General features: G+C 54.9%; 1 protein-coding gene across 3 annotated transcripts; it reads right to left on the reverse strand.

Moving 5' to 3' along the window:
• Window positions 1–5,635: 5,635 nt before the first annotated feature.
• TRIOBP (TRIO and F-actin binding protein) lies at window positions 5,636–22,090 on the reverse strand. 3 transcript variants are annotated; one of them, XM_032689214.1, is made up of 15 exons: window positions 21,793–22,090; window positions 21,427–21,519; window positions 16,033–16,089; window positions 15,615–15,683; window positions 15,088–15,177; window positions 14,131–14,240; window positions 13,118–13,682; window positions 12,405–12,515; window positions 10,257–10,404; window positions 9,641–9,752; window positions 9,021–9,180; window positions 8,562–8,675; window positions 8,168–8,254; window positions 7,153–7,316; window positions 5,636–6,434 (listed from the first exon to the last, which is right to left on the reverse strand). In XM_032689214.1, the coding sequence occupies exons 1-14, from the start codon at window positions 22,018–22,020 to the stop codon at window positions 7,155–7,157; spliced, it is 2,106 nt and encodes a 701-aa protein (XP_032545105.1). In that variant the 5' UTR covers window positions 22,021–22,090; the 3' UTR covers window positions 5,636–6,434; window positions 7,153–7,154. The 3 variants fall into 3 exon arrangements, with proteins under 3 accessions (XP_032545105.1, XP_032545106.1, XP_032545107.1); XM_032689215.1 differs by lacking the exon at window positions 21,427–21,519 and having other exon boundaries at window positions 21,793–22,089; XM_032689216.1 differs by lacking the exons at window positions 21,427–21,519; window positions 21,793–22,090 and adding an exon at window positions 19,810–19,844.
• Window positions 22,091–26,353: the final 4,263 nt, after the last annotated feature.

Genomic DNA, 26,353 nt, shown 5'->3' on the forward strand with positions numbered 1-26,353 from the left:
GCCTCTGCGGCCGCGCCCGCCGCGGGCTCCCTTTAAAGCCGCGGTGCGGACCGCGGGGAGGACTTCCCCGCGCGCGCCACCCGCCGCCCCGGTGTCCCCGCGTGTCCCCTGCCACGCCCAGACCCGACCCGCCGGGAGGGACAGGCAGGGACAGTGCGGGGGACAGTGTGGGATCGAGAAGAGTACTGGGGGGAAACACTGGGACGGGGAGGCACGCTGGTGGAGTCAGTGCGGGACAATGAAGGACAAGCACTTGGAAGGGACACTGAGTGGGGCACTCTAGGACAAGGTGCATTTGGAAGGATATTGAGTAGGCTCGAGGAAGGACACTGAATGGGACACGGTGAGACAGTGGGGAGTACTTGGGGACGCTGGGAAGACAGGGACAGGCATGGCAGGGATATTCAGGGCAACATCAAGACAGATGGGGGTACACTTAGGAAGGACATAAGGGGTGGGGGAAGGACACTTAGCAGGGACATAAGGAGACACTCAGGAAAAATATCAGGGCACAAGGAAGAACACCAGGCAAGACATCAAGGGGACAAGGAAGGACACAAGAGGAGACACTGAGGGTCTCACCAAGGAGAAAAGGGAGAGCACTGGGTGCAAAATCATCTCAGCAGCAGTACTCCACGGCCAAATACCTCTGCCTCCTCCTCTCCCCCTTTGCTTTCCACCAGGTGCTTTGGGGACACCAGCTCAACCCTAGCATATGTATGGTGAGGGGTCACAAATAACAGCCTGGCCCCTTATTTTTAGGGGACACGCACAACTCTTTGTGAGGGGACAGAGCAGGGACATGTAACAGTGGCAATCAGCCATCCTTTCCCCACGGGATGAGCAGTCGGCTGTTCCTGGGAGATTAAATGTAGCCACTATCATCATCTTGCCAGTAGGATTTAGATGATGTTTTCCCCTTGTTTCTTAAAAACATGTGGGTGCAGCCACCTGGTGCCCACTGACACGCCATGAGGTGCTCAGAGGTGAACCCCTGTGCCTCCAAAACCCGCAACACCCCAGCATAGCATTAACGTACGCAGCGAGCACCTCTTGGTAACTTCTATGTGCCCTGGGTGCCCAGGGCCATGAAAACCACCAGCCAGGGACACACAGAAGTACACATAAAAATCAATATAGATACATAAATACAAAATATAAATATCAAAATAATAGAAATTGAAATAATAGAACAAATAGAAATAGCAGAAATAGAGATAATAGAAATTAGAAATAGAATCATAGAATCATAGGATGGTTTGAGTTGGATCGGACCTTAAAGATCACCTAGTCCCAGCTCTCCTACAGAGACAACTTCCACTAGACAGGTTGCTCAGAGCCCTATCCAACCTGGCCTTGAACACTTCCAGGGATAGGGCATCCACAACTTCTGTGGACAACCTGTTCCAGTGCTTCACAACACTCACATTAAAGATTTTCTTCCTAACATCTAATCTAAACCTGCCCTCGTTCAGTTTAGAGCCATTCCTCCTTGTCCTACCACTACATAGAGATAGAAATAGAACTAGAATAGAAGCCTTTAATACTTTCTTCCTGGAGAACACAAGTACTGTGTGAGGGCCTAGCCCAGGAGGAAATACTCGGGCCTTTGATGCTTTCCCACAGATGGAAGGGCTACCGAGGGCATCTCCTTGTGCCTCCCTCCCTGGTGCAGATTCACATGCCCCATTTCATTTGGGGAGTGGGAAAGGTTCTCAGCACTGGACTTTTTAGGAGCAAATTGCTCCTAATGGTAGAGAGAAATAACCACCCTCTCACCTCCCCTGGGGTTTGCTTTTGTTTTAAGACCTAGTGAATACATGGCTTTTCAACTCATATGGAGAGCATGGGCAGGGAGCTCTGGTGGCCTCTGTACAACACTTTGCCTGGCCAAAGGACCTCTCATTTTTCCTATCTGGGAATAAACTGCCAGCACTGGCTGCCTGCACGTAGGCAACCCAGGCTCACGCAGATAAGGCACCATCTGCTTTTATTTGCATCCAAGTTTTTAACCGTCAGAAGCAGCTCACCCATACTCCAAGCTCTGGGGATAGAGGAGAAGGTTTAGGGGGGGGTTTAGGAATTGGCCCCCGAGGCTGGCACAACGCCATGGTCCGACCGCATAACCTCCAGCCTTAAAACCCAGGCAGTCATTATCTATATAGTGTAGTGATGTGGAGGCAAAGGCGGGAGGGAGGGGAGGAAAGGAGACAGAGAGGGAGGGGGCAGATGCTTTACCTAACTTTGGACATCTTAGGGATCTAATCTCAGCTGTTCACCTGGGCAGTTCCTGCAGCTGATCTGGGCTGCTCAGCCTCCTCCGGCGGGTGCCGCTGCTGGCAAACAAACACCCTCTCCCTTACACATGGTGGTTCTGGCCCTTTCATCTGGACTAGCTCCCTAACTTTTAGTCAGTCAAAATAGAGGGAAGATCCTGTGCCCCTGAGTGACTTGCTGGAGGGAAGGCAGACAGGTGGTCACAGCTCATCAGGCTGCTGTTGGCCTTGTACATGGTACAAGGCCTTGTACATGGGTAACCTGGTCAAGGTAACCCCTAAGCACCCCACTTGATGCTGGAAAGCACCCCTTGAACCTTGCACTGTTTTACCTATGCATCCTTAACACAAACTGCTCAAGACTGAGAGGACTTTCCAGCCCCTGGTAGGATGTCAAGGGTGGAGGTGGAATGCAGATGCTGCAGAACAATGCAAGTCTTGTTGCTTCTGGGAAGTGGGGTCCAGCACTGCAGGCACCCCACTGCAGATAGCACAGGAGGGCTCATCCAGAAGGAAAAGTTATTCCTATGGGCCACTCACACCATGGGCCACTCACGCCAGCTTGGGCTCGTGCCTGTGTTTTTGGCCACATGAACCTGCCACCATGCCCAGGACAGGGTGGGTTACCCCCTGCAGTCACTTTTCTCCTCAGTAAAAGCTACCCAACCACTCCAAGCCTCCTGTGCCTCCCATTTCTGGTATTCGTCAGCAGAGATTGGGAAATACCACTTCTCCGACGAACTCCAGAGGACAGAGCCTGGCAGAAGGATCCTCTCTGTAATCCTATTTACCTTCTCCTCCCTCCCTGCACTGTGTTCAGCCAGACCCCATGGGGATTTACACAATTCCAGCTGCAGATTTTGTCTTAAATGGTCAAACTGTCCACACTGGATGTGCTACAGACCTGCTGGGTAACAGCCTCTGCCTTGTAGGGGCAGGACAGCTGTTCAGAAGCATCCGAGCGCACTAGAGCACTTCTGGAGATTATTGCCAATGATAGCATCTCATTTTGCCCAATTTCCATTTTCAAAGAGACTCAAAATCACCAGCAGTGGGACTTGGTCTTGGTAGCAGTCAGATCCAAGTGCTTCTGTCCTTTTTTAATAGCAAAACTGGGAAACTGGCTGATGTTCCAGCCATGTTCATCAGAGCTTCAGCCCTGAGCCCCCAACATACAATGCAGTGTGGTCAGCCCAGCATGAAGCCGCTCAGCCTGGCCAGTGCTACTGGCAGAGCAGGCTTGAAAGATGCAAATAAACAGCCAAGGGGCATTGTCTCTGGCTGCTGGACTTATTACCACTGTTTTAAAAGATTTATGAGTTGGTTTTTAAGCTCCTTGTGGGAGCTGGGATGCTGGCTCTCACGCAACCACAGTGCTGCACAGCTTTGGGTTTTCCCTGTGCTTGAGGCTGGGACGTTTCTCACAGCCACAGTCCAGCTGGGGCCAAGCGAATGGGGTACAGTCATCGCTTTGGGATGCTTTTGGGGCTCTGCCGGCCATCATGCCTATCGTCCACGGGTATTTTGGTCACCTCCTCTCCCTGCCACTCTTCCCCCACCCGGCTCCCCTGCACCCAGGAGATAACGACGCACAGACGACGGGGTGACCGTATCGCCCCGACGCAGGCAAGACAGGGGCAGCCTGATTAACACCGCGCCAGTTTTGGAGGCGGAGTCCCCCATCACTCTGGGATGACGGGATGCTTGTGCCCTGCTGGTGGCTGATCTGCAGCCGCAGAGCCTCAAGGAGGGACAACTCCACCACATGTCACGCGCCCACACACTTCGCCTGTGCTTACGCGACACATTTATCGGGGTTAAGCAGCCCTGGTCCGAAAGGCAGAAGAAAACAACACACCGCCCCAACAAACCAACCCAAACACAAGATACCAAACTTTCAGAGAAGGGGTGGGTGAGCATGTGCAAAACAGCAGTTTGCAGTTCATTCCTTGCTTGCCCCATGTCCCACTTTTGAGGGTTTTGTCCCCCAGATGTAGGTACAACCATGCAGACTGTCGTTTCAGTGGTTGTTTTTTTTTCTAAAAACTCCCAGGCATCCCCCAACCTGCTACACTGTGCTCTGAACCCCATTTTTTCCCTCCTTATTTGGTTCCTACCAATCCCCATGGCAAGACCAAGCCCTGCAGCCTGGAAGCAGCTGCCCTGACCTGCTCTATCACCTCTCGCCTTCCTTCCCATCCCAGCCTCCTGTGTGCCAAATGCTTGTCCCATCCCAAACTCAATGGCAACAGCTATGTCCTGCTGGGAGGCAGAGGAAAAAGCCTGGACCTTGAGCAGCACAGGGACAGGAGAGTTTCTATGCCAAGGGCAGGAGGCCAAGAACCATCTATAGCAAGCCCTGGTGCTCCACAGGTGCAGTGGGGAGTTGAGCTCATTGTTTGGACTCTTGCACCATCCATTGGGTTGCCCAAGGGCCTTGTGCACTTGACCAAAGCCTGCCACCCAATTTTACCAGAATTTGTGACTTACGAAGAGGTTTGCCTTACCTAGGGAAAGCAGTTGTTGTAGCCCTTCTTGGTGAAAGAGTGGGCCTCTATTTGTCTGCACACCCCAGCCCCAAGGGATGCCAATACCATGGCAAGGTGATCACATGCTGAGGAAAGGGTGCTGCCCTAACTCCCCTCATTCTGGCTGCCACCATGTTCTTACACTCTGCTTCCATCCCCACATCTCACAGTACTCCATCCTCCCAGCTGACACATCTGTTGCCTCTATCCAAGAATCCTCCTTGACTCCTTCATCCTCTCCTCTTCAGATGTTGCCCCCAGTCCCAGCATGTACCTGCAATTTGGGCTCTCCTGTAATTGCCAGCAGCCTATCTGAACAACAGCTCCTGTTTACATTGGGATGGAGCTGAACAAGAAATAGTCACCCCCAGGTCCTCCATTGGGACAAAAAAGCAATATGCTTCATCCAAAAAAGAGGAGGAGGAAAGCATTTGAGATCCCTCTGATCTCCCCCAGGACCTATATATTCTATTTACTCTGCCAGTAATTTGCCGTGCCACGTGCCCTCCCAAAACTGGATTTACTAATGGAGCTCAGGCTCAGCTCTTCCTCCATGAGGCTGAGGGTCCACGTGGAATTTTGGGAGCAGTGTGGTGAAGCAGATTACTTCCCCCCTCAAAGCCAAAGGTGAAAACATCTGGATAATGGCACTGCAGGGCTCCTCTCGCTCTCTAGCCAGGGGCTGGGTGTGCTCCTGCTGCTTTCCCTTACCAAACCCTGAGGGAGGGAAGCAACTGGTCAGTATGACCCCAAACCTCGAAATCACCCTTCCCCTCACCCCCGTGGATTAGGGCCACATGGCAAACCTTCCCCTCGAGGAACACATTTTTCTCAGCGAAAGGGGAAGATTTTATTAAGTTAAAAGTTGAAGGGTGCAGCAGAGCAGCAGCAGCTGCCACCTTGGGGAGGTTGGCTCCGGCGGGTGCAGTAGCAGCCTCACAGCTCCTCTTCTCCAGAAAGGAGAAGCCCCGTGGCTCTGGGCTCCTGCCAACGCGGGTTCTTGAAGGAGCCAAAGGGGCAGATAGGGAGAGAGCTTGATCATGCGGACTCTTGCCAAGGTGTCCTCTTTCAAATGTCCCAGGCAAGCACATCCATGGCAGGTGGCCCTGGTGTCTCCCTCCTATGGCTTGCATGTCTTCTCCGCAGGTCCCGGGGGTGGCACGGGGAGGGGAAGCATGGTCCTTGCCGTACATCCCAGGGGACCGTGGAGACATTTGGAAGAGAGGAAATACGTGCCAAAGGTGGCTGTGTGGTTGGGAGCAATGGGGCTGGGGAAGGGGGAAAAAAACCCAGATTCTCTTTTTCAGGTTAGAAAAATGCTGGTGATGTAGTAAAAGTTTTCCTCCTCTTCTTCCCCTTCTTCCTGTGGGGGAAAAATTCCTCTATAAAATATAATTTTCACATATAAAAATCCTGAAGAAGGTGCATATAAGGAGCCAGTCCAAACAATGTGCTCAGGTATGCAGGCAAAAAGGGTTCATCAAAAAAGCTTTGGGAAGGGAGCGAGGAGGTTGGAGGTGTGTGGGATTCCTTGCCAAGGCGATAACGGATGGGATTCAACCTCTCTCTCCCCACAAGTGAGGAATGGAGCAAATACAAAACTAGAACAGATAACAAACGTAGAGCAGACCTAGAGAGAGAGACAAAACAGAAATGGTTTAGAAAGACTCCACTGAGCACAGAAATACTGACCTTTCTGCTCCCTGGAGAGACGGCTGTCTGGTGCCCTGCTACGGATCCACTCGTTTCAGTGCCCATCAGCAAGCGCTGGTGGAGCAGGGTGACCCCAATTCCAATGGCCATGGCATCCAAGCAAGGGCAGAAGCAGTATGGACAACAGGACGCCCTTGTTCCTGTCACCCTGCTTCCCTCCCCAGTCATGGCAGGGATATCTGCAGGTGAGTGTGGGAGAAGGGCTGGGTCTAGTCAGGGCTGCTTTGATGCAGACCTAAAATTTCCGTTCTGTGATAGGGAAACCACTTCAAAGGTGAACAGAGCAGAAACACAGCCTTACACAGGGAATGTGCAACTGCCCCCACATTGTCACCCAAGCCACAGGTCAAAGGCCAGCATTTAGCTGGCTCCCACATCCAGCCTGGTTGAGCAGCACTTGGTGCTGGCTGCATCAAGAGCAACACAGTGAAAAGGGGGCTGAAGCCCTTGGGAGAATGTCAGGGACAACAGGAGGGCCAGGGGTGCAAGAAGCAGCGAAGGAAGAGGTTAAGCCTAAAGTTTCAACACTGAGTGGAGGAGGAGAAACTGGCATCTTCCATCGCCCTGTCAATGTGCAGCAGCCAGCCTCAGCCAGCTGCACCCTCAGGGGACATCACAGCACCCTCAGTGCTCACCATTACTTGCCGACGCTGTTGCACAGCGACTCCTTCTCCTGCAGAGCCGCCATGGCCAGGCGCAGGTGCTCCTTCAGCTGCTCGATCTCTCGCTCTGAGCGCACCTTGATGTGATTCAGCTCTGCATAGACATCTTGGTATTTCCCTGAGGCAAATCTCTTGTCCTGCCAAGGGAGGGAGAGATTCTGGGCTGATATTAGGGAGGGTTGCGGCAAGGCAAGCCCAGCAGGTGAGAAGAAGAATGCTAGCCCTGGGTTCGAAGCCCATCCCAATCTGGGCCATGCAGAAACTATTCAGAAGATGAGTATGAAGGTAGCACTTTGCAAAACCTGGGCCAGGAAGGAAGGCAGAGACTCTGGTGCCGCAGCAGTGGGGATCTGCAGCATCAGATTGATGAGGCAATGTGGGCTTTACCATGGCTTGTGTACACGTGGAGCAGCCATATGGGAAAAAAAAACACCACCAGGGATGCAGGCCACTGAGAGAGTTGGGCCCAGCTGCTTATATGGCAAAAAACCCACATGAATAAGTTATAATCTTCTTGAGCATCACTGAATCTTAAAGCCTCTTTTAGGTTCTCCTTTGGCAGGGGTCTTTGAAAATCCCTCTGAATGAGCTGCTGCCAGTGGAGGGAGCAGCACACCCAGAAACAACGCCCAAGGAAATACATCCACCCAGAGAGGGGATAACTAAGGGAAGCAGAGTGCTAGGCAGGCTTCATCCAGGTTTCTCACTTGGAAAAGAAGGGCTCCTGGCCTGTCCATGCTTGTATGTGCTTACATCTGGGTAAACCAGCAGCGAAGTCTCTGTGACACTTCCCTTCTACAAGGTAAGTCTATGCCAGCCCATGCTGTTTGGAGCTGCTATGTGCTCTGCAGTCAGCAACGACAAGGAGCACAAGAGGGTTTGTCCTGAGCATTCATTAAACCCAGCTGAACCCTGCTGATATGCAGCCCTGGTGTCCCCCTCCCTCCCCTCTCCTGCTGATTTCTCAGTAACTCCCAGAAAACACCACCTTTTGCATCATCTGCAGCTCCTCCCGGAGGCACTGCACCTCTTTCTTTAGGTACTGGAGCTCGTTCTCCTTCACTCGCAGCAGCACCTGGGCCAGAAAGTGGGAGAGGAACCAGAGGTGACTCAAGAGCCACCATCTCCGAAGGGCTGGAAGGCCCTGGCGCAAGCGCAATGGTGGGAAAGGAAGGAAGGACCAGAAGGGCTGGGGCAGGAAACGGCGCAAACAGCCTGAGAGAGCGGCAGAGGGGAAGCTTGCATTCCTGCTTCCTGCGCCATCCCCGTTGCTCCATCCGGCACCCCACTCCCACCTGCTCTAAGCCAAAACCGTTGAGAGGAGAAGATCCCCAGAGCGGGTAGGGATGGAGGCAGTGGGGCAGCCAGGGGGACCCCCATACCTCCAGCTCGCAGGAACTCCGCTCATTGTTGTGCGAAGAGCGGTCCCCAGAGCTCCGTGACGAAATAAAGCTCCGCAGTTTCCCGATCTCATCCGAGAGGCGGGTCTGCAGCTCCTGCAGCCAAAGCCAAAAGACGTCAGAGTAGCCATGGCACAGGCCTCTCTACTGTCCTGACCCTTCCATCTTCATTCCAGCCCTACTCCAGCTTAGACACCATTTCGTAACTCCCTGTCCACAGCTGAAAGCAGCATCTACAACCTGCAGAATACATTTGCCATATTTAACACCACAGTTATGACAAGCCCAACTACAGTCTCTCATTCTTAATCTTCTTCTGACGATAAGATCTCAGAAGGGAAGAAATATGAAAAAGTAGGAGAGTTCTAACAGAGGGGCTGTGCTGTGTGAGGGAAAAACATGCTTCACAGTGTCTGCTAGCAGGGAAAGCCCTTCTCTTGCCTGATTTTTCCGGAGGAGGTCCTTCCCCTCCTGCTGACAGCGCTGCAGTATCTGCTCCCGTTCCTCTGCCTTCTGGGTGAGCTCCCCAATTTCCAGGCACTTCTGGGAATACTGCTCAGAAAGCACCTGCAGCTCCCGCTTCAGGGAATCCACGTCCAACCTACCAAAGAGGCACCAGCTCATCACTGCCCCAAACCCCTTTCCAGCTCCTGGCCATCGGCATCACCCTCCCCCCTGCCATGGCCAGCCTCTGCCCACATCAGTCATTAGCACACGATAATGTTCTCTGTGGACCAAGGCTTCAGTTTCCACACTCCCACACTTGAGTGTGGTGCTTCTAGGAGCTTCAAGACATGCAGGAGATATCTCGGAGCTTTCCATAAAGAAAACAGAGGGCAAAAGCTATAGGGAAGAGGAAGGTGCTACAGGGAAAAGCACCAAGTAGGAGACAAACCTCCCTGCTCTACAGCTCCAGCAGCCCTGGGATTCACCACTGGGTACCCACCACCTCCAAGGAGGGAACTGGGGAGGTGGCAAGAAGAACAGCTGGGGGCTAGAGCTGCAGAGAGGCTACAAGGCAGCATCACTGGGCAAGGGGAGCAAGAGAGATGCTTTCTTACTGGTGCTGCTTCTGGAGGGCTTCTGGGAGAGAGCTGCATTGCTGGAAGCTTCGTGTCCTGCCTAGCTCCTTATTCATTTCCTCCCTGTGGGCTTTCTTCAGTGCTTCGATGGCTGCAGAGGGGGACAATGGGAGATGGGGGATCAGGCTGTGCCAGCTTTAGCTGGGGAAACCACACCAGGGAACTGGCTAAGCTCTTGCCACTGCAAGTTCCCAGATCTACCTTTGCAGATTCCCCTTCCTCCTCTTCTGCCCTCAGGACAGCCCCCACCTTCTCCAAACCCCAGGATCACCATGCTGCCAAGGAGACTAACACAACGTGGGAGCTTCCTACCACCTCTGTCAGCCCTGCCCACCTACAAGAAAGTCCTGGTCCCCTCCCACCCATCCACAGAGGCAAGACCCCATTTCCTGCAGTATCTTTACCATGCCATCTCCACCAGCACCACAGGTCCAAGGAGCACCAAAGCTCATGCTCCAAGGAGCGTCGGTCTCACATCAGTAAGATCAACAGTGTAACTCCAGATGACTGGAGTGACTGGCTTCTGGCAAGAGACATTTGGGAGAGGTAGGAGGGACCCAGCTGAGCAGGGGCACAGCTTGGTGTGTGCTCCTACCTGCTGCTGTCGCCGCTGCCTCCTCTGCCAGAAGCCGCTCCTTCTCCTGCCTCAGCCGCTCCAGCTCCCGCTGGTGGTGCCTCTGGAGCTCCTCCATCACTTGCTTGTGGGATGACTCCATCTCAGCCAGGCTACGCTCACAGGCCTCCTGTTGAGTGGAGGAGAGGAGGGCTGAGAGACCAGGAGAAAAGACAGAAGGGCTTGGGCCAGGACAAGCACCTGGCTCAGCTGATGTTTGCCTTTGCAAACCTCACTCAAGTCCAGGGACACTTTGAGAGAAGTAAGACTACTTCCCAGGAGGGTCTTTTCCTTCTGAAAGTGAAGTAGCACTTTAATCTCTGAACACAACCATTTGAGAGGGACACACATCTTGCAACCCCTTGACACTTTACAGAGGAAGAAACATTCCTCTGGCTCTTAATACTAAAGCGGCAAGACAGGAACATCCCTCTTGGGCCAAGAGTTGGGAATAATGCCCAACGCCACAGTCCTGACCCTCCACCAGGCTGCACTGCCTGGCCGAAGAAGATCAACAGAGGGAACTGCATCTCAGTATATGCCTTTTAAATGAAGCAGCATCTCCCGGAATCAATGAAAACTGAGCCTCTTCTCCTGAAAAGTGACACTCTGCACTGCCCTGAGGCCCGACAGAGGCTGTGAAAGAGCCCTCCCCACAGCCTAATGGTTAGGGATCCTCCTCACACAGATCGCCCTCCTTTCTGATAGCTCTGAGACCAGGGGGATAGTTCTTTCCACGCTGAGTGCTGTGGTTAACTCAAGATAGAGCAAAGCAAAGCGGTTCCCACCTTGGCACTACATCTCTGCTCCCCCTCCAGCACCACCCCAAGCCTCTCAAGAAGGATTTGTTCATCACCAAACCATGTCCTTTTTTTAAAAAGCCTGGGGCTCAAAGACAACAGCAGAGAGCTAGGAAGTCATCACATCCTCTCACAGCCCCTTGCCATCCCATTCCTTCACCCAGGACCAAGGCAAAGGCTGATACAAAAGGCACTTCAAGACAAGTGTATGAATGCAAGTCCTTGCTGGCTACTCTTCTCTACTAAGATGAGAGAAGCTCACAGATCAACCAAAGGAGAGGAAAAGGTAAGGAATCAATTTGGTGATCTGTCCACGGACTGGCTGCAACCAACCCTTGGCAGAGAGAACAAATCCTTTGGGGAAAGGTCAAGCTTGGCCTCAAATGTGAAATGCTGGCCTTTTGAGAAAAGTTATTAGGAAGATAAGGGAGTTAGGAAGATAAGGGAGTTCTTCCCCACTGCTTTTGCTTTTTTTGACCATAAAGAGGCCTGTGAGATGCAAATATTAAATCAAGATGACAGAGAGACTGGTAAGTGTCCAGGCTGTGTGCCACAGGGCTTGTGAGTTTCTTTATCTGGGCTAGGTACAGCCAACCCACTGCAACAGACTTAGCCAGCTCCAGTTTCCTGCCCTGCCATCCTCTTCATCCCGGCATCTTTCAACACATAGGGCACATCCTGAAAACCCCACTGCATGGTAGAACAGCAGCCTCCCCACAGGAAATCCCTATGGGATGTGCCCCTGCTTGCTTTGGATGAGTCCGTGAGAGGGAAAAATAAATAAACAAAGCAAAGAGAGAGGCTGAAGCATGAGCAAATTCTGCTTAGCGGCTCTCCCACGTGCCGTCCTCAACAAATGGCCTGTGCTGTCAAAGTGACCTTCAGGACTCAAGCGGTCGTGACAGGGATTAGAGCTCCCCAGGGACTGACTGACTGCTTTTAAAAGGCACTTGTGAGCCCTATTAGCAAGAACCACAGCAGCAAACCACAGGGGAATGCACCACAGGCCCTGCAGAAAGCTGCTGACCCGCTCACGAGCTCACCCCCCAGCCTAGGCCAGGCCAGCATTGTATGCATGTGCAAAGTGGGGGACAGATCCTGCACCTCTCCCTTAATTCTTCTTCTCTCTGTTTATAATTCTGGTCCCTTTAAGGCCAGACAACATGTACCAGCCTTTATGTAATTAACATTGATTACAAATGGGCCCAGCTAGGGTCACCATGACAACCCAATGATTAGCAATACCTGCTCAGCAATAAGCTGAGTATCAACAATTCCCAGTTTGGTACTGGGAGTGATCCCAGGGTCCTGTGTCCTGCATCCTGCTCACCTGTGAGATGTACCCTCGGGGCACATGGCTGTCTCCCTGGGATGTTGCTGCCTCCCGAAGACTCTCATTTCTGGCCCGGCAGGACTCCAGCTGTGCCCGCAGTGACTGGATCTGTGCCAGGGAGGAGAGAGATGGTCAGCCAAGAGTAGAAAAGTGCCATGGTCTGACCAATATGCTGCATCCAAACCCTGGGCTTAAGGATGGGGAGGGCCATGCATGGCCAGTGGGGACATCTGCTTCCCCGGCAGCCTGCCAAGGGACCAAACTGGCAAAGCCAGCCCCAGCCTGGTGAGTGCTAGTAAGAAAGGGAGGAGACATCCCAGCTTCCAGAGGTGGATTCATGGTGGAGGAAACCACCACTGCATGGCTCCTTTCAAAGACTGGCAGGTGAAGTGCTTGCAGGCTCGGGAACAGCTAGAGAAGAAAGGCTGTGCATGTGTTCCGAGGAAAAACATTCCATGCAAACAGTGACAATAAATAAATTATCCTGAACCAAAACGTGGTCTGGGGAAGCTCTCCAGGTGAGTGACAGCAGGCCTCTGGCCTCACCATGTTGCAAAAGCTTCCATGCACTTGACAGGTGGCAAATGGAGCCAGAAAGGATGAACATCTTCCTGAACCTCTGCCTTGTTCTTCTGCAAAGCCTCCTGCTGCCAGGGACCACACTAAGGGGCCACCAGAATCCCAGTTTCAGAGAGGAGGGATGCTCTTACCTCCTTTTTCAGTGCCTCGTTGGTGTCTCCATGGCCCCCCTTGCTCTGGTTCAGCAGTGCTGTCAAGGGCACTCGCTGCAAGTCCTTCAAAGGCAGGCGTTCCAGCTCCAGCCACTTCTTCTCTATCTCCTCGTTCAGACGAATCCGCTGTTCCTCTGAAAGTGGCGGAGGGGGGAGGTCCTGCTCCCCGACCTTGCGGGAAGAGTCTCCTGCTGGGCCATCGCTGTTTGTGACCCTGCCATCAGGGGTCTCAAACCATTTCCGCCTCTCCTCCGAACGGATGGCCAGATCCCGCTCCAGCTCCTCATACTTGGGAGTTCGGTCGGAGATCCTCAAGCTCCCTTTTGTCCTCTGTGGGGACCCCTGATTCCCGGGGTCCTGTGGCAAGGGAGACAGCTCCACATAATCAAAGGCATGGCGCTGCCCATCTGCCTTCCAGTGACTGCCCTTCGAGTTCCCCTCGGAGCCCGAGCCCGAGCCTGGCCGCTGCTGCTCCTCCATCCGGAGTGAGCCTTTCTGGGGAACACAGTTACGGAAGGAGTTCTCCTTATCGCAGTCAGAGAGCCTGAAACCAGAGCAGCAACTGGTGAAGCAGAGGCACCGTTTGGGAAAGGATGCCAGCAGAGGCACTGCCAACTGCCCAAGGCTCAGCCCTCTCACAGCCCAGCCTTATGAAACCCCACCCTGAGCATGGAGCTGGGCCTGTAGCACCCCATCCCTCAGGGAAATAGGTTCCTCCACAGGGTGGGGAAGATTGACCCTGGTTGCAGCTATGCTGGTGGAGAAACCAGTCTAAACTGATGTGGCGAGGCAAAAAGCAGGTGCAAGACAGGAAGCCATCAGGCTGTCAATCCCTGTCACCAGCTGGTGTAACCAAGCCATTTTCAGGAGAAGCAGAGAGTAGGGCTGATCTGGGAGTGATGAGATTTCCAGAGGGGTCTTCCTGGTCCCTGTCTGCCAGGGTAGAAGGGCAGCAAGTGGGAAGAGGAGAAGCAGCACAGGGCAGCTCTTACTTGGTGACATCTGGAGCACTGACTGGGCGCACATTCTTCCTCAGGGCCTCGATCCAGTTGCGCCGGATGCCCGAGGTCATCGCTGACAGGGTGAAGACGGCATCCTTTGTCTGCAACAGGGAGGTGACAGAGGGCCTGTCAGTGCCCAGTGGAGATGCAGCAGCTCCCACTCACTCCCTGAGACCTACGAGATCCACTTGCACAGGTAGTGAACAGTGTTAGAAAGGCCATCTGCTGTCTCAAGCTCTTGTGGCCACGTGGAGGGGTGGGAGAGGAGACACACTGCTTGAGGGGAAGCTTGTTACACGTCCTCTATGAGACCATCTCCAAGCAAAGGCAAAAGAAACTCTGCTGGCACACTGAGCCAAACACACGCTGGTGCAATCCAGCTGTTCAGGTGCTGGGAGCTGGATGCCAGCACTGAGGTACAGCAGCAGGCCACAGGGAAACCCAGACCATGAAGTGCACAGCCCTGAGCACCCACCATCTTTTATGCTGCCTTAGCAGCTGCCTCCTGCTGCTACGGCAAGTAGCCAAGGACAGGACTGTACTGGGGCTGAACCCAGGGTACAGGCTGCCACTCAGAGCACAGTGAGCCAGGCTACACCAAGGTCTGTAGTGCTCGCCACTCCCTCCCTGCGGCTATCGAGAAGTTGCCTTGGCCAACAGGTCAATTAAACACTCCTGGCATTTAGCTTGGCTCATGGACTGCCTCCAGCACAGCCTTCAGCCAGCCCTGCAAAGCCTCTTCCTTCTCCTTCCTTTGCAGGCAGGCAGCACTTGTGTCCCTGAGCACTGCCACCCATGTGTCACCAAACCAGCCTTGCTGAGCCACCATCCTGGCAAAGAATTTGCTCGAATTGCCTCTCAGCATCTTGGCATGGGGAGGGAGCACACATTCCCACCCAGCATCTCTTGGTGCTACCGCTCTGTGCCCAGGCAGTGCCAGACACTCACGTGTATCTGGAAGCCATAGTTGCGTTGCACTGCAAACTCTGTCACATCCGTGCAGGAGCGGAGGTCAATTTCTCCGTCAAGGTCATCAGCCTGCAAGCACAGCCACCCGCGAGGACATCAGTGCTCACTCAGCTTTGAAAAAGCCTCCATCACTTGTCAGCACCCTAACCAAAGTGTGGGCCACCTCTGCCTTCACCCCACAGTTCTCTTGGAGCCAGGCTCAGCTCTCCAGAAGCCAGGCTCAGCTTTACAGCACACCTCTTCTAATCCAAGGGCTGCCAGCAGGGTCGAGAGCATCAGAAACGCCCAGCCACAGAACCAGCCCTTCTGCTCACCTCCCACCACCAACAGTCCCCCCAGACTTCACCATCCCACATCACCCAGAGAGCAGCTTGCCACCTCCAATGTCCTTCAGGAGGACATGATACTGCCACTTCTCCCTGGAGCACACTGGTCACGCCAGGGTTGTGCTCTTCTACCCCCTGGACAGGAAGGAAGAAAGGGTGGAGAAGACTGGCCACGCTTACCTCCTCTGCGTTCGAGTCCCGGTAATACCTCAAGCTTGAGTCGGTCAGCACGAACCAATGTTTCTTCCACTGTAGGTGGATCAGGCAGGGGGAGGGAAGGGAAAAGATAGGAGGGAAATGGATAGGCAGTTACCAGGAAAAGTGTAGGAACAGGGAGGGACTCTCCGCGCTATGACCTCTCAGCCTTCTCTTCTCCCTCCTCCCTCCCAGATCCCCCTCCTTCTCCTCAGATGGGAGAGAGACACTCTGTGAAACGCTGTATCCACACATAGAGTGAGGCACCTTCACCAAAGGTTTCCCACTGCCTTTCCCAACAGGAGAGACCTCAGCAAGCATGGAGGAAGGAAATCAGCTGGCTCACAAGGGATCTCTAGCAGCGAGGGCTAGGGGAAGAAGCAGACTCATGTCTCAGGCTTACCTCTCCCGGCTCATCCAGGATGGACATCCATCCCTTCTTGAAATTGAGAAGATCTGGCTGGAGAGAAAAGGACAAAACAGAGTTACTCTCTTGGAGCGACCCACAAAAACGCTTTTTATGACAGGGGGTAGAAGGCGAGTCCCCAGTGACAGAACAACAATGGGAATATCCTGGCATAGTTTTTAGGAAACTCATGGGGGTATATGACCTGATAGCAAAGGAGAACTGGGCATAGCTCTCAGCAGCAGGCAGTCATTCCTGTAAGAGGGAGGAGGAGATAAGGAAAGGGGTTTAAAAAAATAAAAGGAAAATATGCAGCAGGAAGGTTTCCACAAGGTGCCTCAGAGGTATTTATTCAGAGATGAGGAGGCAGAGACAAGGAGAGTGGGCAGGAGGGAGTGCTCCACCACCACTGATGGGGCTTGCCTCAGAGATGGAGGCAAAGTCACAAAGAGCCAGACACACCTTGTCCAAACCCTGCCCGTCCGTTCCCCAGAGCTACGTCCCTACAATAACTTCACTACTGATCATTTATTAAAGACGAGTAGCTCTCTACAAAACAGCCCTCACCAAAAACGTATAGGAGGCAGTTCAACAGCTGTGAAAACATGTTGCCTTTAAACGATGTGCCCCAGGGAAGAGATGAAGTCAGAGCCACAACCAGTGCTTGATCCTTCGTCCTGTCTGAGACTGAACCCCTTCCAAGGCTCAACCCTCTGAGATTCTGGGGGCCCTTCCCTTATTCAGCTCCTGCTCCCTCCAACTACAGAGGCTGCCTCCTGCCCAGCCACAGCTACTGAAGACGAGGATGAAGAGAATTTCACCCCCATTATCCCATGCCAGAGTTTCCCCACACTCCCTGCCTCCTCCCAACCTCATGCCAGTGGTGCAGCATCCCAACCAGTTTATCTCCTTTCCAAGGTGGAGCACCAGGGAGCTGACTCAAGGGAACCTCTGTCCCTGGCTTTGCCCTCAGCTAAACAGGCTTGAGCCAGTCCCTCCTCCCAGTTGGCTCCAAGTTGCACCACCAAAGAATTCAGTCCAACATGTCTTCTCCCTGAGAAGCCAGAGTTTGCCAACCTGCCCCTTCTTCTGTAGCTGAACCAGACAGGGACAGTGTTGGAGAAGTGACAGCACCAGACTTGCCAGTCCCAGGGAAGCCACCAGCAGTCCCCATGTGTCACAACCATCAGCCGAGACTGAGCTAGTGAGAAGGAGTGGCCACTCCATACTCCCTAAACAAGCCCAGTGGCTGGCCACAGCTGCCCCACAAGCCCAGCTCCCTGGCCATCCAGCCAGGATGAGGCTTCCCCTGCTTTCATCTCCCTGAGCTGCTGCTCTTGGGTTACACCCAAGGTTATGGGGCAGCAAGAGCCGAGAATGTGCCGGCCCACCCTGGCGCTCCAGCTATTGGTTTGAGCAGGAGCAGGGAGACGTGCCAAGGGGAGGGTCAGTGGCTGCTACAGCTTCAGGCCTGGCCAGAAGCATCCAGCAGTCCCAAGCTCCCTGAAAGGGAGGGAAACCAGAGCAAAGGACATGGGGGGCTCCCAAACCTCACCTCCTGCTGAGGTGACAGGCACTGCTGGCAGCTAGGAGATGAGGGGGATGCATGCATCCCCATCAACACAGACATCCTGGTGGCTTCACTGCTGCCCTGAGAAAGCACCCTGAAAATTAATTCTTTCCCCATGGCAGCAGCTCCACCCTTTTTCCCGTTATTCCTTCCAATCCGGTGACTTAAACTCCAGCTCCAAACTCAGAGCAGTGAGAAGGAAGGAAAGGAGGCAAAACATCAAAGTGCAACCTCCTCCCTCCTGGGACACGTGCACTCAACAGAAGAGAGATGGGCAGGCTCCACAAAGGCAGAAAAACAACATAGGGAGAGAGGGAGTGAAAGGACTCCTGGCTGGGGCTGTTGTATGGATCAGCTGGGTCTCATCTTATTGAGGATTTACAATCCCAAAGCATTAGGTGCCAAAATAATTAATATTAATGGGATGTATGCCACTGAAAAAATTGCCACAAAGTCCTGCCAGAACCACTGCCCCTAACACAGTGCTGAGGCCAGAAAATTCCCCTGGGATGGCTTCTCCCAAGCAGACGAATTGCACAGGGCTTCTGCTCTCCCTGACAACCCCAGACACAGAGCCAGAGCTCTACAGAATCATCTTTGGACTATTCTTGTCATAGTGGGGCCAGTACAATAAGTTGAGGCATCAGTTGATGCTCAAAGTGCCTACAGCCATTTTTCTTCCTTTCCCCACAGCCAAATCCAGTTTCCTCATCCAGCATAAAAAGCGCAGGACACCGGCAGAGAAGAGAGCGGGGTTCAAATAGAACCCCTCAGAGGAAATGGCCCAACAGTGGGAGGAGGAAACATCCAGGAAAGCCAAGCTGCTGGGAGAGATCCGGGTGCCGGAGACGCAGTGATGTGGCAGGATGCACCCCCAGCAAAATGCACGGCCCTGCAGCGCAGCTCGGGGCTGCAGATGGTGAGGCTTTGGCTTGGGAGGTGGCAGCAGCAATTTTGCCCAGTTGCATCCATACCTGTCAGAGGTTTTATGTTCAGCCCTGTAGCTGATCAGTTGGAGGCACTGGAGGGGGTTTCAAGCAGCTGGGGACATAGGTGAGATCTGGAAAGACTGGCTTGCAACAGCAGGTTAAGGAGCAGCAGTTGCCTGCTCTGGTTGAAGAAGGGCTACAGGGGAGGTGATAACAGCCTCTAAGTATCTGAAGAATGTAAACACCAAAGAAGGAAAAGGGACAGGGTGGGAGCGAAGGAATGGCTCCTGGGTGGTACTGAGGCGCCGAGATGGAGAAGTGGAGAAGAGGCTGTGGCAGGCTGAGAAGGCTCAGTGCCGGAGCGGGCAAACGGAATGATCGGATGTCTCCTTTCATCACCAGCCTCTGCCATCACCTCTGCCTCCTACTCTTCCTGCTCACAAAGGCTCCTCAGGACCCCAGGTCCTGGAGCATTGCTTTCTGTCATCTCCAGGAAATGGTGCAAGGGGCTTTCAAGCCTCCCGGAAAGCACAGTGTCTCCTCTTCTCCAAAAGGGGAACCCGCTCCACAAGGCGCGGGCCCCAGGCCAAAACACAAAGCAAAATCACTCCAGCTCAGTTTGGTGAAAGCAAAATCGCTTCCAGGCTGGGGCACACATGCAGCTCCCGAACCTACACGTGCAGCGAGAGCCAGCGGGTGACGGGCTCTCCCTTTCCCACCGCCCCCGTGCGAAACGCCGGCGGGCACAGCCCAGGCTGTCACCTCCATTACCCCACTTTGCTCAACATCCTTCCTCCCGCGGCCGGCAGCCGCCTGTGCCAAGGAAGGTTCGCCCCAGGGGCGGGATGTTCCCTGCCCCAAACCGCATCTGTTTCCCACAGGGAGCAGGAGTTCCCCACTCCCGAAGGGATACGAATTTCTCGTCCGACTGCGGTCATCGGTGCGGTGAGCTGGCCCGGCCTCAGCCCGGTCCACGCTCCCGCTCATCTGGGTGGGGTGGTGCCCGCCGGGAACCGAGCGGCCACGGGGAGCCCTGGGGATGGGAAAGGGAGCCAAGGAGGCACCGCCACAGCCCTTGAGTCCCGGGGCCGGAGTCCCCCGGGGAGCAGCGGCTCCAGAGACCCCCCGAGCGGAGGGACCCCCGGAGCTGGCGGCTGACAGCTGGGGGCCCCACCGCCCCCTCCCAGTCCCGGGCTGTGCCCCGAGCCTCGGGGGAGAAGCCCCCGCGATCCCCGCCCGCCAAGCCCCGAGCCCCACGGGCCGGTCCCGACTCACCGTCATGGCGGGGGCGCCGCGGCCGGCGGGGCCGGGGCCGGGGTCGCGGCGGGGCCGGGCGCTGGCAGCCAGGGCGGCGGGGCGGCTTCAGCGGCCGGGCGGCTTCCACAGCCCCACCATGCCCGCTCCGCCGCCCGCCCCGCGCTCCCCGCTCGCCTCTTTCCTTTTTTTTTTTCTTAAAAAAAAAAAAAAAAGGAAAAGGAAAGGAGGGGAAAACAAAAAAAAAAAAAAAAAAAAGAAAAAGAAAACCACCCCAAAAAAACTTTTTTTTCCTCCTCCCGAACTTCCTGGGAGGGCCCGGGCAGGCCAATGGCAGTCGCCGCCACCGCCCCGGCCGCCCGCAGCCAATGGAGCCGCCGGGGCGGGCGAGGCCGCCGGTCCGCACGGAAAGGGGCGGTGGCTCCGGGAGGTGGGGGACGGGAAGGGACGGGGGCGATGCTGGGGATGATCCGTGTCGCCTTTCCGACCCCTAGGCCTGGGCAAAGGTGAAGCCCTGGGAGAGACGGGCTGAGCCGCTGCTGCCCCGGGAAGGGACCGTCGGAAGCCCAGCCCTTACCAGGCAGGGTTTGCTCTCAGGCTGGGATTTTTCGCAGGCAGGGATTTTTAGCAGTGCACGCAGTGGGGTCCTTGCCTTGGCTCCTGAAGCTGCTCGGTTTTATGCTCTGACCCCTCAAATTAACTCCTCTAGGCTCTTGGCAGAGGTGGTAGCAGGTCATATGGGGGCTGCTGGTGCTCCTGGAAAGGCAGTTGGCCTCGGGAAGGGGAATTGCTAGAGAGGGTCCCAAAGGAAAAGGGGCAGGGGCTGTGTATCACAAAATGCCAGGCTCTACTGTGCAATCACAACAAGGCTATGCTGCTTGCTGCAAGGCAAAGAGAAGGTGCCTGGCCCAGAGCTTAGTGCTGAAGAAACCTGGCACGAGCGGGGTGATCTAGCCTAGTTGTACGTAGGAAGTTCAGGGCTTTGGGCTCCTCTCTGGCCTGGGGCAGTGAAGGGAGGGAAGGGATGTCACCGGTTTCGAGTTTCAGAGGCCTTTGGCAGCCTCTTTCCTGGCTGCAGTTTGTCCTTGTATAAAGCACAAAGCAGAGGACAACTTGGCCGAGGTGACTGATGCACACACAGGGGGACAGAGGCAGGAACTCAGGTGCAGCTGCCAGCTACATGGGCTCCCGGGACACTTTCTGCAGCCCTCCAAAGCTTCTCATGCCATTTCTAGTATCCTAGGAACACCAACACAATTCACCATATCTTCTTTCATGCCACTAAAGCCCACTTCATCCCTGTAAAACCCTTGATGCCATCATAGCACCAGGCAATAATAAAGAAAAGGAAAGCAGCTACACTGAGATTTTAGTCCTAAGCCTATTACTCACCCTTCTCTGGCTTTATAAACAGTCTCTGTGACTCAATGCCTCCCCCCTTCCCCTGTTTTCCCCAAGAAATGGGCAGAGGATGCAGTGAAGGGGAGTGTTAGTGACCATGGTCTCCAGGAGGTCATGGGAAGACAGCAACGTGCTAAGCCTGCTCAGATCAAGTGCTGGAGACCTAGGTCCTGCCCACAGTGTTCCCCAAGGAAGGGCAGCTGCCCTTCCTCACCATTCCCAGGGGCTGGCCCCTACCTTGTGCTTCTTACTGGCATTCAAATGTGGCTGCAGGCTTCCTGAGGAGCTGGTGCTGCTTTGTAGTGGGAAGGTGCTTCTACTCAGCTGGGGCTGCAGGGAAAAGAGCAGGAGCTGAAGCCATCAGGGTCTAGTCCTCGACTCAGCTTCCCAGATCTGAACATCTGCTGCCTCCTGGCATGGTCCAGGAGAGAAAGCATCCTCCCTCTTCCCAGTGCCAGCCAGGCAGCTCAGCTCCCCTGGAGAAGCAGAGGATCCAAGGGAGTCAGGATGCACAGAATGCAACCCAGGGGACCCATGCACTCTGTGCTTGCCAGTTTTATGCCTGCCACGGTCCCTATTACCTCTGGCTCCTGCCCTACTCACATGGTAAATGAGAAGACTCTTGTTCCCCCAGTCACTTTCCAATGGCTTCTCTGGGTTGTCTGTGTTTCGAGTGTGCTCAGGACCCTTCCAGTCCTCTTCCAGGTGCTGTGCTGGGCTCTCAGGCCTTTTCCAGCTGTCATCTGGCCGTAGTCCTACATCCAGACCTCTAGCGGGGCTTTTCCAGTCTCTTTCCAGCTGGCGCATCACATCTGCATGGCACACGGTCATCTCTTGGCGCTTCCAGTCCTTCTCCCACACCTGTGCTTGGTGGACATCCCCCCGACCCTTCCAGTTCTGCTCCAGTGGTCGTGTTGGACTCGTGGGGCGCAAGGGCTTGCCTCGGCCTTTCCAGTCACTGCTGGTGCCCCTTCCAGGTTGGGAGGATGTCAGCTTTTCCCGGAGGCTCTGCCAGCCACATTCAGATGGCTTCCTGGGCCCTGAAATGTGCAGTGGCTCCCCTGGCTTCACCCGTTGCCTCTCTGCTCCCCGCACCAAGCTGGGAGGAGAGATCTCCTTTTGGCTTTTCCTCGTGCTCTCCATACATCTTGCAGGACTGAGGGACTGTGGGGGTGGCCCTGCCCAGCTCAGCCTGCTGTTATCTGAGACCTTCCCAACACCTGTGGGGTGCAGGGAGTCCCCTCGGCTCTTCTTCTCCAGTGCTTGCCGTGTACTCCCTGCCTGCCAAGTGGCTCGGCCCCTTTCTGAGTTTGGGGGATGACCAGGCTCCGCTCGGCTTCTCCAGCTTTTCTCAGAGCGACAGGGGGGGCTCACGGTCTCTCCTACTCTCTTCTCCAACCTGTGGGCTGGGCTTGCAGAGCGTGGGCTTCGGCTGCCTCTCTCCTGCAGCCAGCCAGGGCTGGCAGGGCACGGGGAGTCCCCTCGCTTTCTGCTGGCCTTTTCAGAGTGCCGAGCTGGGCTGGGGGAGCGCAGGGGCTCCTTGGGGTCTCTGCTGCGCTGCTCAAAGTGCCAGGAGACTCGCTGACTCTAAGGTCATTAAGGAGAGAGAGAGCAGAGAGTCCTTTAAAAAAAAAAAAACACGCTAGTCATCAGAACAAGACAGGATTAGGGCTGGGAGGTGGTTTGGTCAAATGGTTGCCCAGAGAGCAATTGCATCTCTATGCATGGAGCCAGGTCATACCAAAAAGAAGCCTCTTGCACCCAAAGGGTGAAAGGGCTCCTGCAATTTAAGACCCAAGGGTCCCAGTCTATGACAAAGGAAGGGCTGGGATTAGAGCGAAGGAGGAGTAGGGGAACAAAAGGGAGAAGCATGTGGCAGAAAGAGAAGAAAATGCGGCTGGAGAAAGCAACCCAGTTTGGAGAGCTGGGATGAAGTCCTGCCAAGCCTCACCTCCCTGGGCAGGCTGGGGCTGGACTGCCTCCGAACTAGGTGGCCTTTGCTGGGTGGCACTGGCGTCTTGCCATCGAGCCGGTCCACACGGCCCTCCTCCAGAGCTTGGAAGGCCTCCAGCGTCTCTGATTTCCTGTGGACACACACAGTTTGTCCAACTGTCACCATGCTCAGCTTGGAGGCAGAGCCCCTGCAGATCCTGCTCCGACTTAGCCTGACCCTACAGACCTCCACCTGTCTCAGACACTGTGCGCCATGACCTCTCGCTGTCCCCATCGCTTCAGCCACCTCAGCTTTTGTATTCTGCTGCCTCACGCACGTTTTCTTCACACCATTCCTCATCTTCCCTCCATCTGGTCCTTTGCATCCCACCCACCTGTCCAGGATACTTCCCCAGTCCCTGTTTATGTCCCCTCCTGCCCCATGCCACCAACACTGGAGCTGCTCTTGCTTCTCCAGCCAGCTACTATGGACTTGGTATACTTCATCCTTTCCTGAACAGCATCTACAGTGGATGCTGGATCCCTGGGGAGCCACTGAGGGAACAGTGGGGCTGGGGAACACTGCTTTCCTTCCCTCTTCCCATGAGGAGCCCTGCTTCGCAGCACATCCTCCAGCTTCCAGAAGGTGACTGTGAGGATGAGGAAGGTGGGCAGGTCCCTTCCATCAGTGCAGCTTTTGCTCCACCTTTCCAATGCCTGCCACAATGGGTGAACTCCCCAGGTTGGATGGCGCTGAGCCTAAACCCAATCCTTGCTTTAAGGGAAATGTAAGCACAGCTGAAAGCTGAGCTTTGCCATCTAGCCCTGCTCTCCCCATGAGGCATGGCGATTAGGAGGTGGGGGCCCCATGAGAGCAGAGAGGGGCAATCCCCCACCTCTGACCGCTGTGGGTCCCGTTGCTTCTCACCTGCGTTCGCAGCCAAATATCCTCTCCACCTCCACTCGGCCAGGGCTGAGTGTCCGGGAACCGTAGCGGTCAACAGCATCCCGCTGTGCGAGGCGCTTGGGCTTGGGCAGGTCTGCCAGCACTGTGTACTCCTGCCTCTCCAGCCCGTGCCGCCCCTCTGTGCCCCCACTGCCGGGGTGCCCACGGGACTCCCGCACCCGAGACCCAGCGAGGTGCCCACTGCCACCAAAGGGGTTGCTGCGGGCTGATGGGGAGCCTGCTGGGGCGTGTGACAGGGTAGATGCCCAGGGAGGGTCAGTCTTCCGGTGTTTCGGCCAGATTTCCTCGGGTTTCTGGCTGGCAGGACGGTGCTCTGGGACGGGGAGAAGGCCGTTACTGGGGGAGGCACGAGCGACACGGGATGCCACCACGTCCACGGCAAAGCAGGTCTTCGGAGCAGAGCTAGAAATGGTCCAGGAGGGGAGAGATAAAACCCAGACTCCCTCCAGGCAGGGTGGGAGCTCTGGGACACAGCACTGCGAGCCAAGGGCATGCCAAACCATGCAAACAGAGAACACCTGAGAGATCCAGGGTTTGTGGTCAGCACACACAGAGATGGACTCTCACATGGTGCCCATGGAGGTGTCGAACACCTTCTGGGACCACAACTGGATAAAGAGATGCTAAATCTCAATAGAGATCTGCTGTAAACTTCAGAGACCCCTGGGTAGAAAGCAAACCAGAACCAGAATCTCACACGGGAACAAGCAAGAGTACCTGCTTTCAGTGGGCAGATTTCTTTCCTAGAGCTCTGGGCTTCAGTTCTTACCCAGGATCCAGAGCGAACGGGCTGAGCCCACCTGGGTCTGTCTGTCTGAGGGGCTCGCGACCGCACCTCCTCCTTATGGCCCATGTAGCTCATCATGTCCCGTTTGCCTGATCCCAAAGTATTGTCCCACAACCGGGTCATTTCCCCTTCCTGGGAGACAAAATAGGGCAGATATCTGCAAGGGGGACCAGTAGCTTTTGTGGGCTGGAAGGAGGTACGAGCATATATGAGAAGTTACAACCTGTTCAACCCAAAGCTGCCAGTAAAAAGGAACCAGAAAAGGAGCTGCGTGAGTGTAAGATGACCCCAGACCAACAATGACAAGAAACAGCATAGGAAAGTCCACATGGGGGAATCCAAGAGTGAATCTCATGTGCTCTTTAGGGGGAGAGCCTCCTTTGTGGGGACTAAGAGTCTCAGCTGATCCCCCCTTGCATCTCAGGACCTTAGAATCATAGAATGTCACAAGTTGTAAGGGACCCATCAGGACCATCAAATCCAACTCTCTGCACATGATGGGCTCCTTTTTCTTTCTGCAGGAGAGCCAGAGAAGTGAATTCAACCTGTCTGCGTGCGCAGAAACCCTCTGAATGTGCCCAGCAGAAGTAGCATTGAAGGGCCAAGGGGACTAGAGAGACCAGAATAACCCAAACCACAAGAGATCCCCATCTCACCCTGGCAAGCGTGGAGTTGGCTTCAGCACAGGTGCTAGGGTCGGTGCCAGTTTCTCTGTGCTCACCCTCAGCTCCGGGGCTGAGTGGGGGATATCGCCTGCTCTCGTGCCAGCTGTGGGGCAGGGAGAGAGGACAGCTGGTGGTCAGCAGAGCCCGCAGAGCTCAGGGGCAGGTGGCAGCACTGGCAGCCCAAGCCACACTGGCTCACTCTCTACTGGATAGGCAGAGGCTGGCAGAGCCCATCATGGGACCACCGGCCTTGCTCTGGGGGGAGTGAAGAAGGGGGCCCCCTGCCCTCTCCTGGGACAGCCAAGAGGAATGGTTAGAGGACATAATGTGGGGATTTCTCAGTCCTTTTTCCCAGGCACCAGTGTGCAGAGCATCAGGGAGAAGGTGTCCGATTTCCCCCTGCTTGGCTTCCCACTCCCCCTCCTCCATTCTTCCCATCAAAGGGGCTGGTTGGAGCAGCATGGCTCCCAGCTGGTACTCACCGCTCTGTCCCCTCCACTGGGCCCACGCACACGTACACCTCGCACTGTGGGGCTAAAATATGGAGGGCATCCCAGGGCTCTCCTGGATCTCGGTTGCTGCAGGCATCACGCCCTGTGACCTCCACAGCATGCTCCTGTGAGGAAGAAGGGGATGCAGTGGTGCTGTCAGCGTGTCAAGGATGAGGATGAAGGCTGCCCTTCGGAAATGCCTGGTTCTTCTACCTCCTCTGAGAGCAACCTGGCCTCCAGGGCTCTTGATATCTCATCCAGCCCACCGTTGAGATTTTTCTCCTATTCCAAGAGGCCAGAGAGGCCCAGCAAGCTCCTGTTT

Source organism: Chiroxiphia lanceolata, chromosome 5 (genome assembly GCF_009829145.1).
Source record: "Chiroxiphia lanceolata isolate bChiLan1 chromosome 5, bChiLan1.pri, whole genome shotgun sequence".
NCBI classification, from domain to species: Eukaryota; Metazoa; Chordata; class Aves; order Passeriformes; family Pipridae; genus Chiroxiphia; species Chiroxiphia lanceolata.

Bases quoted from the DNA above. Each gene is read 5' to 3' on its own strand.
- TRIOBP (XM_032689214.1), bottom strand. From the start codon at position 22,020: ATGACCGTGTGCCATGCAGATGTGATGCGCCAGCTGGAAAGAGACTGG. The intron at 15,684-16,032 runs GTAAGCCTGAGA...ATCCACCTACAG, and splicing joins TCCTGGATGAGCCGGGAGAG to TGGAAGAAACATTGGTTCGT. The intron at 8,255-8,561 runs GTATGGGGGTCC...TTTCTGGCCCAG, and splicing joins GGAGTTCCTGCGAGCTGGAG to GTGCTGCTGCGAGTGAAGGA.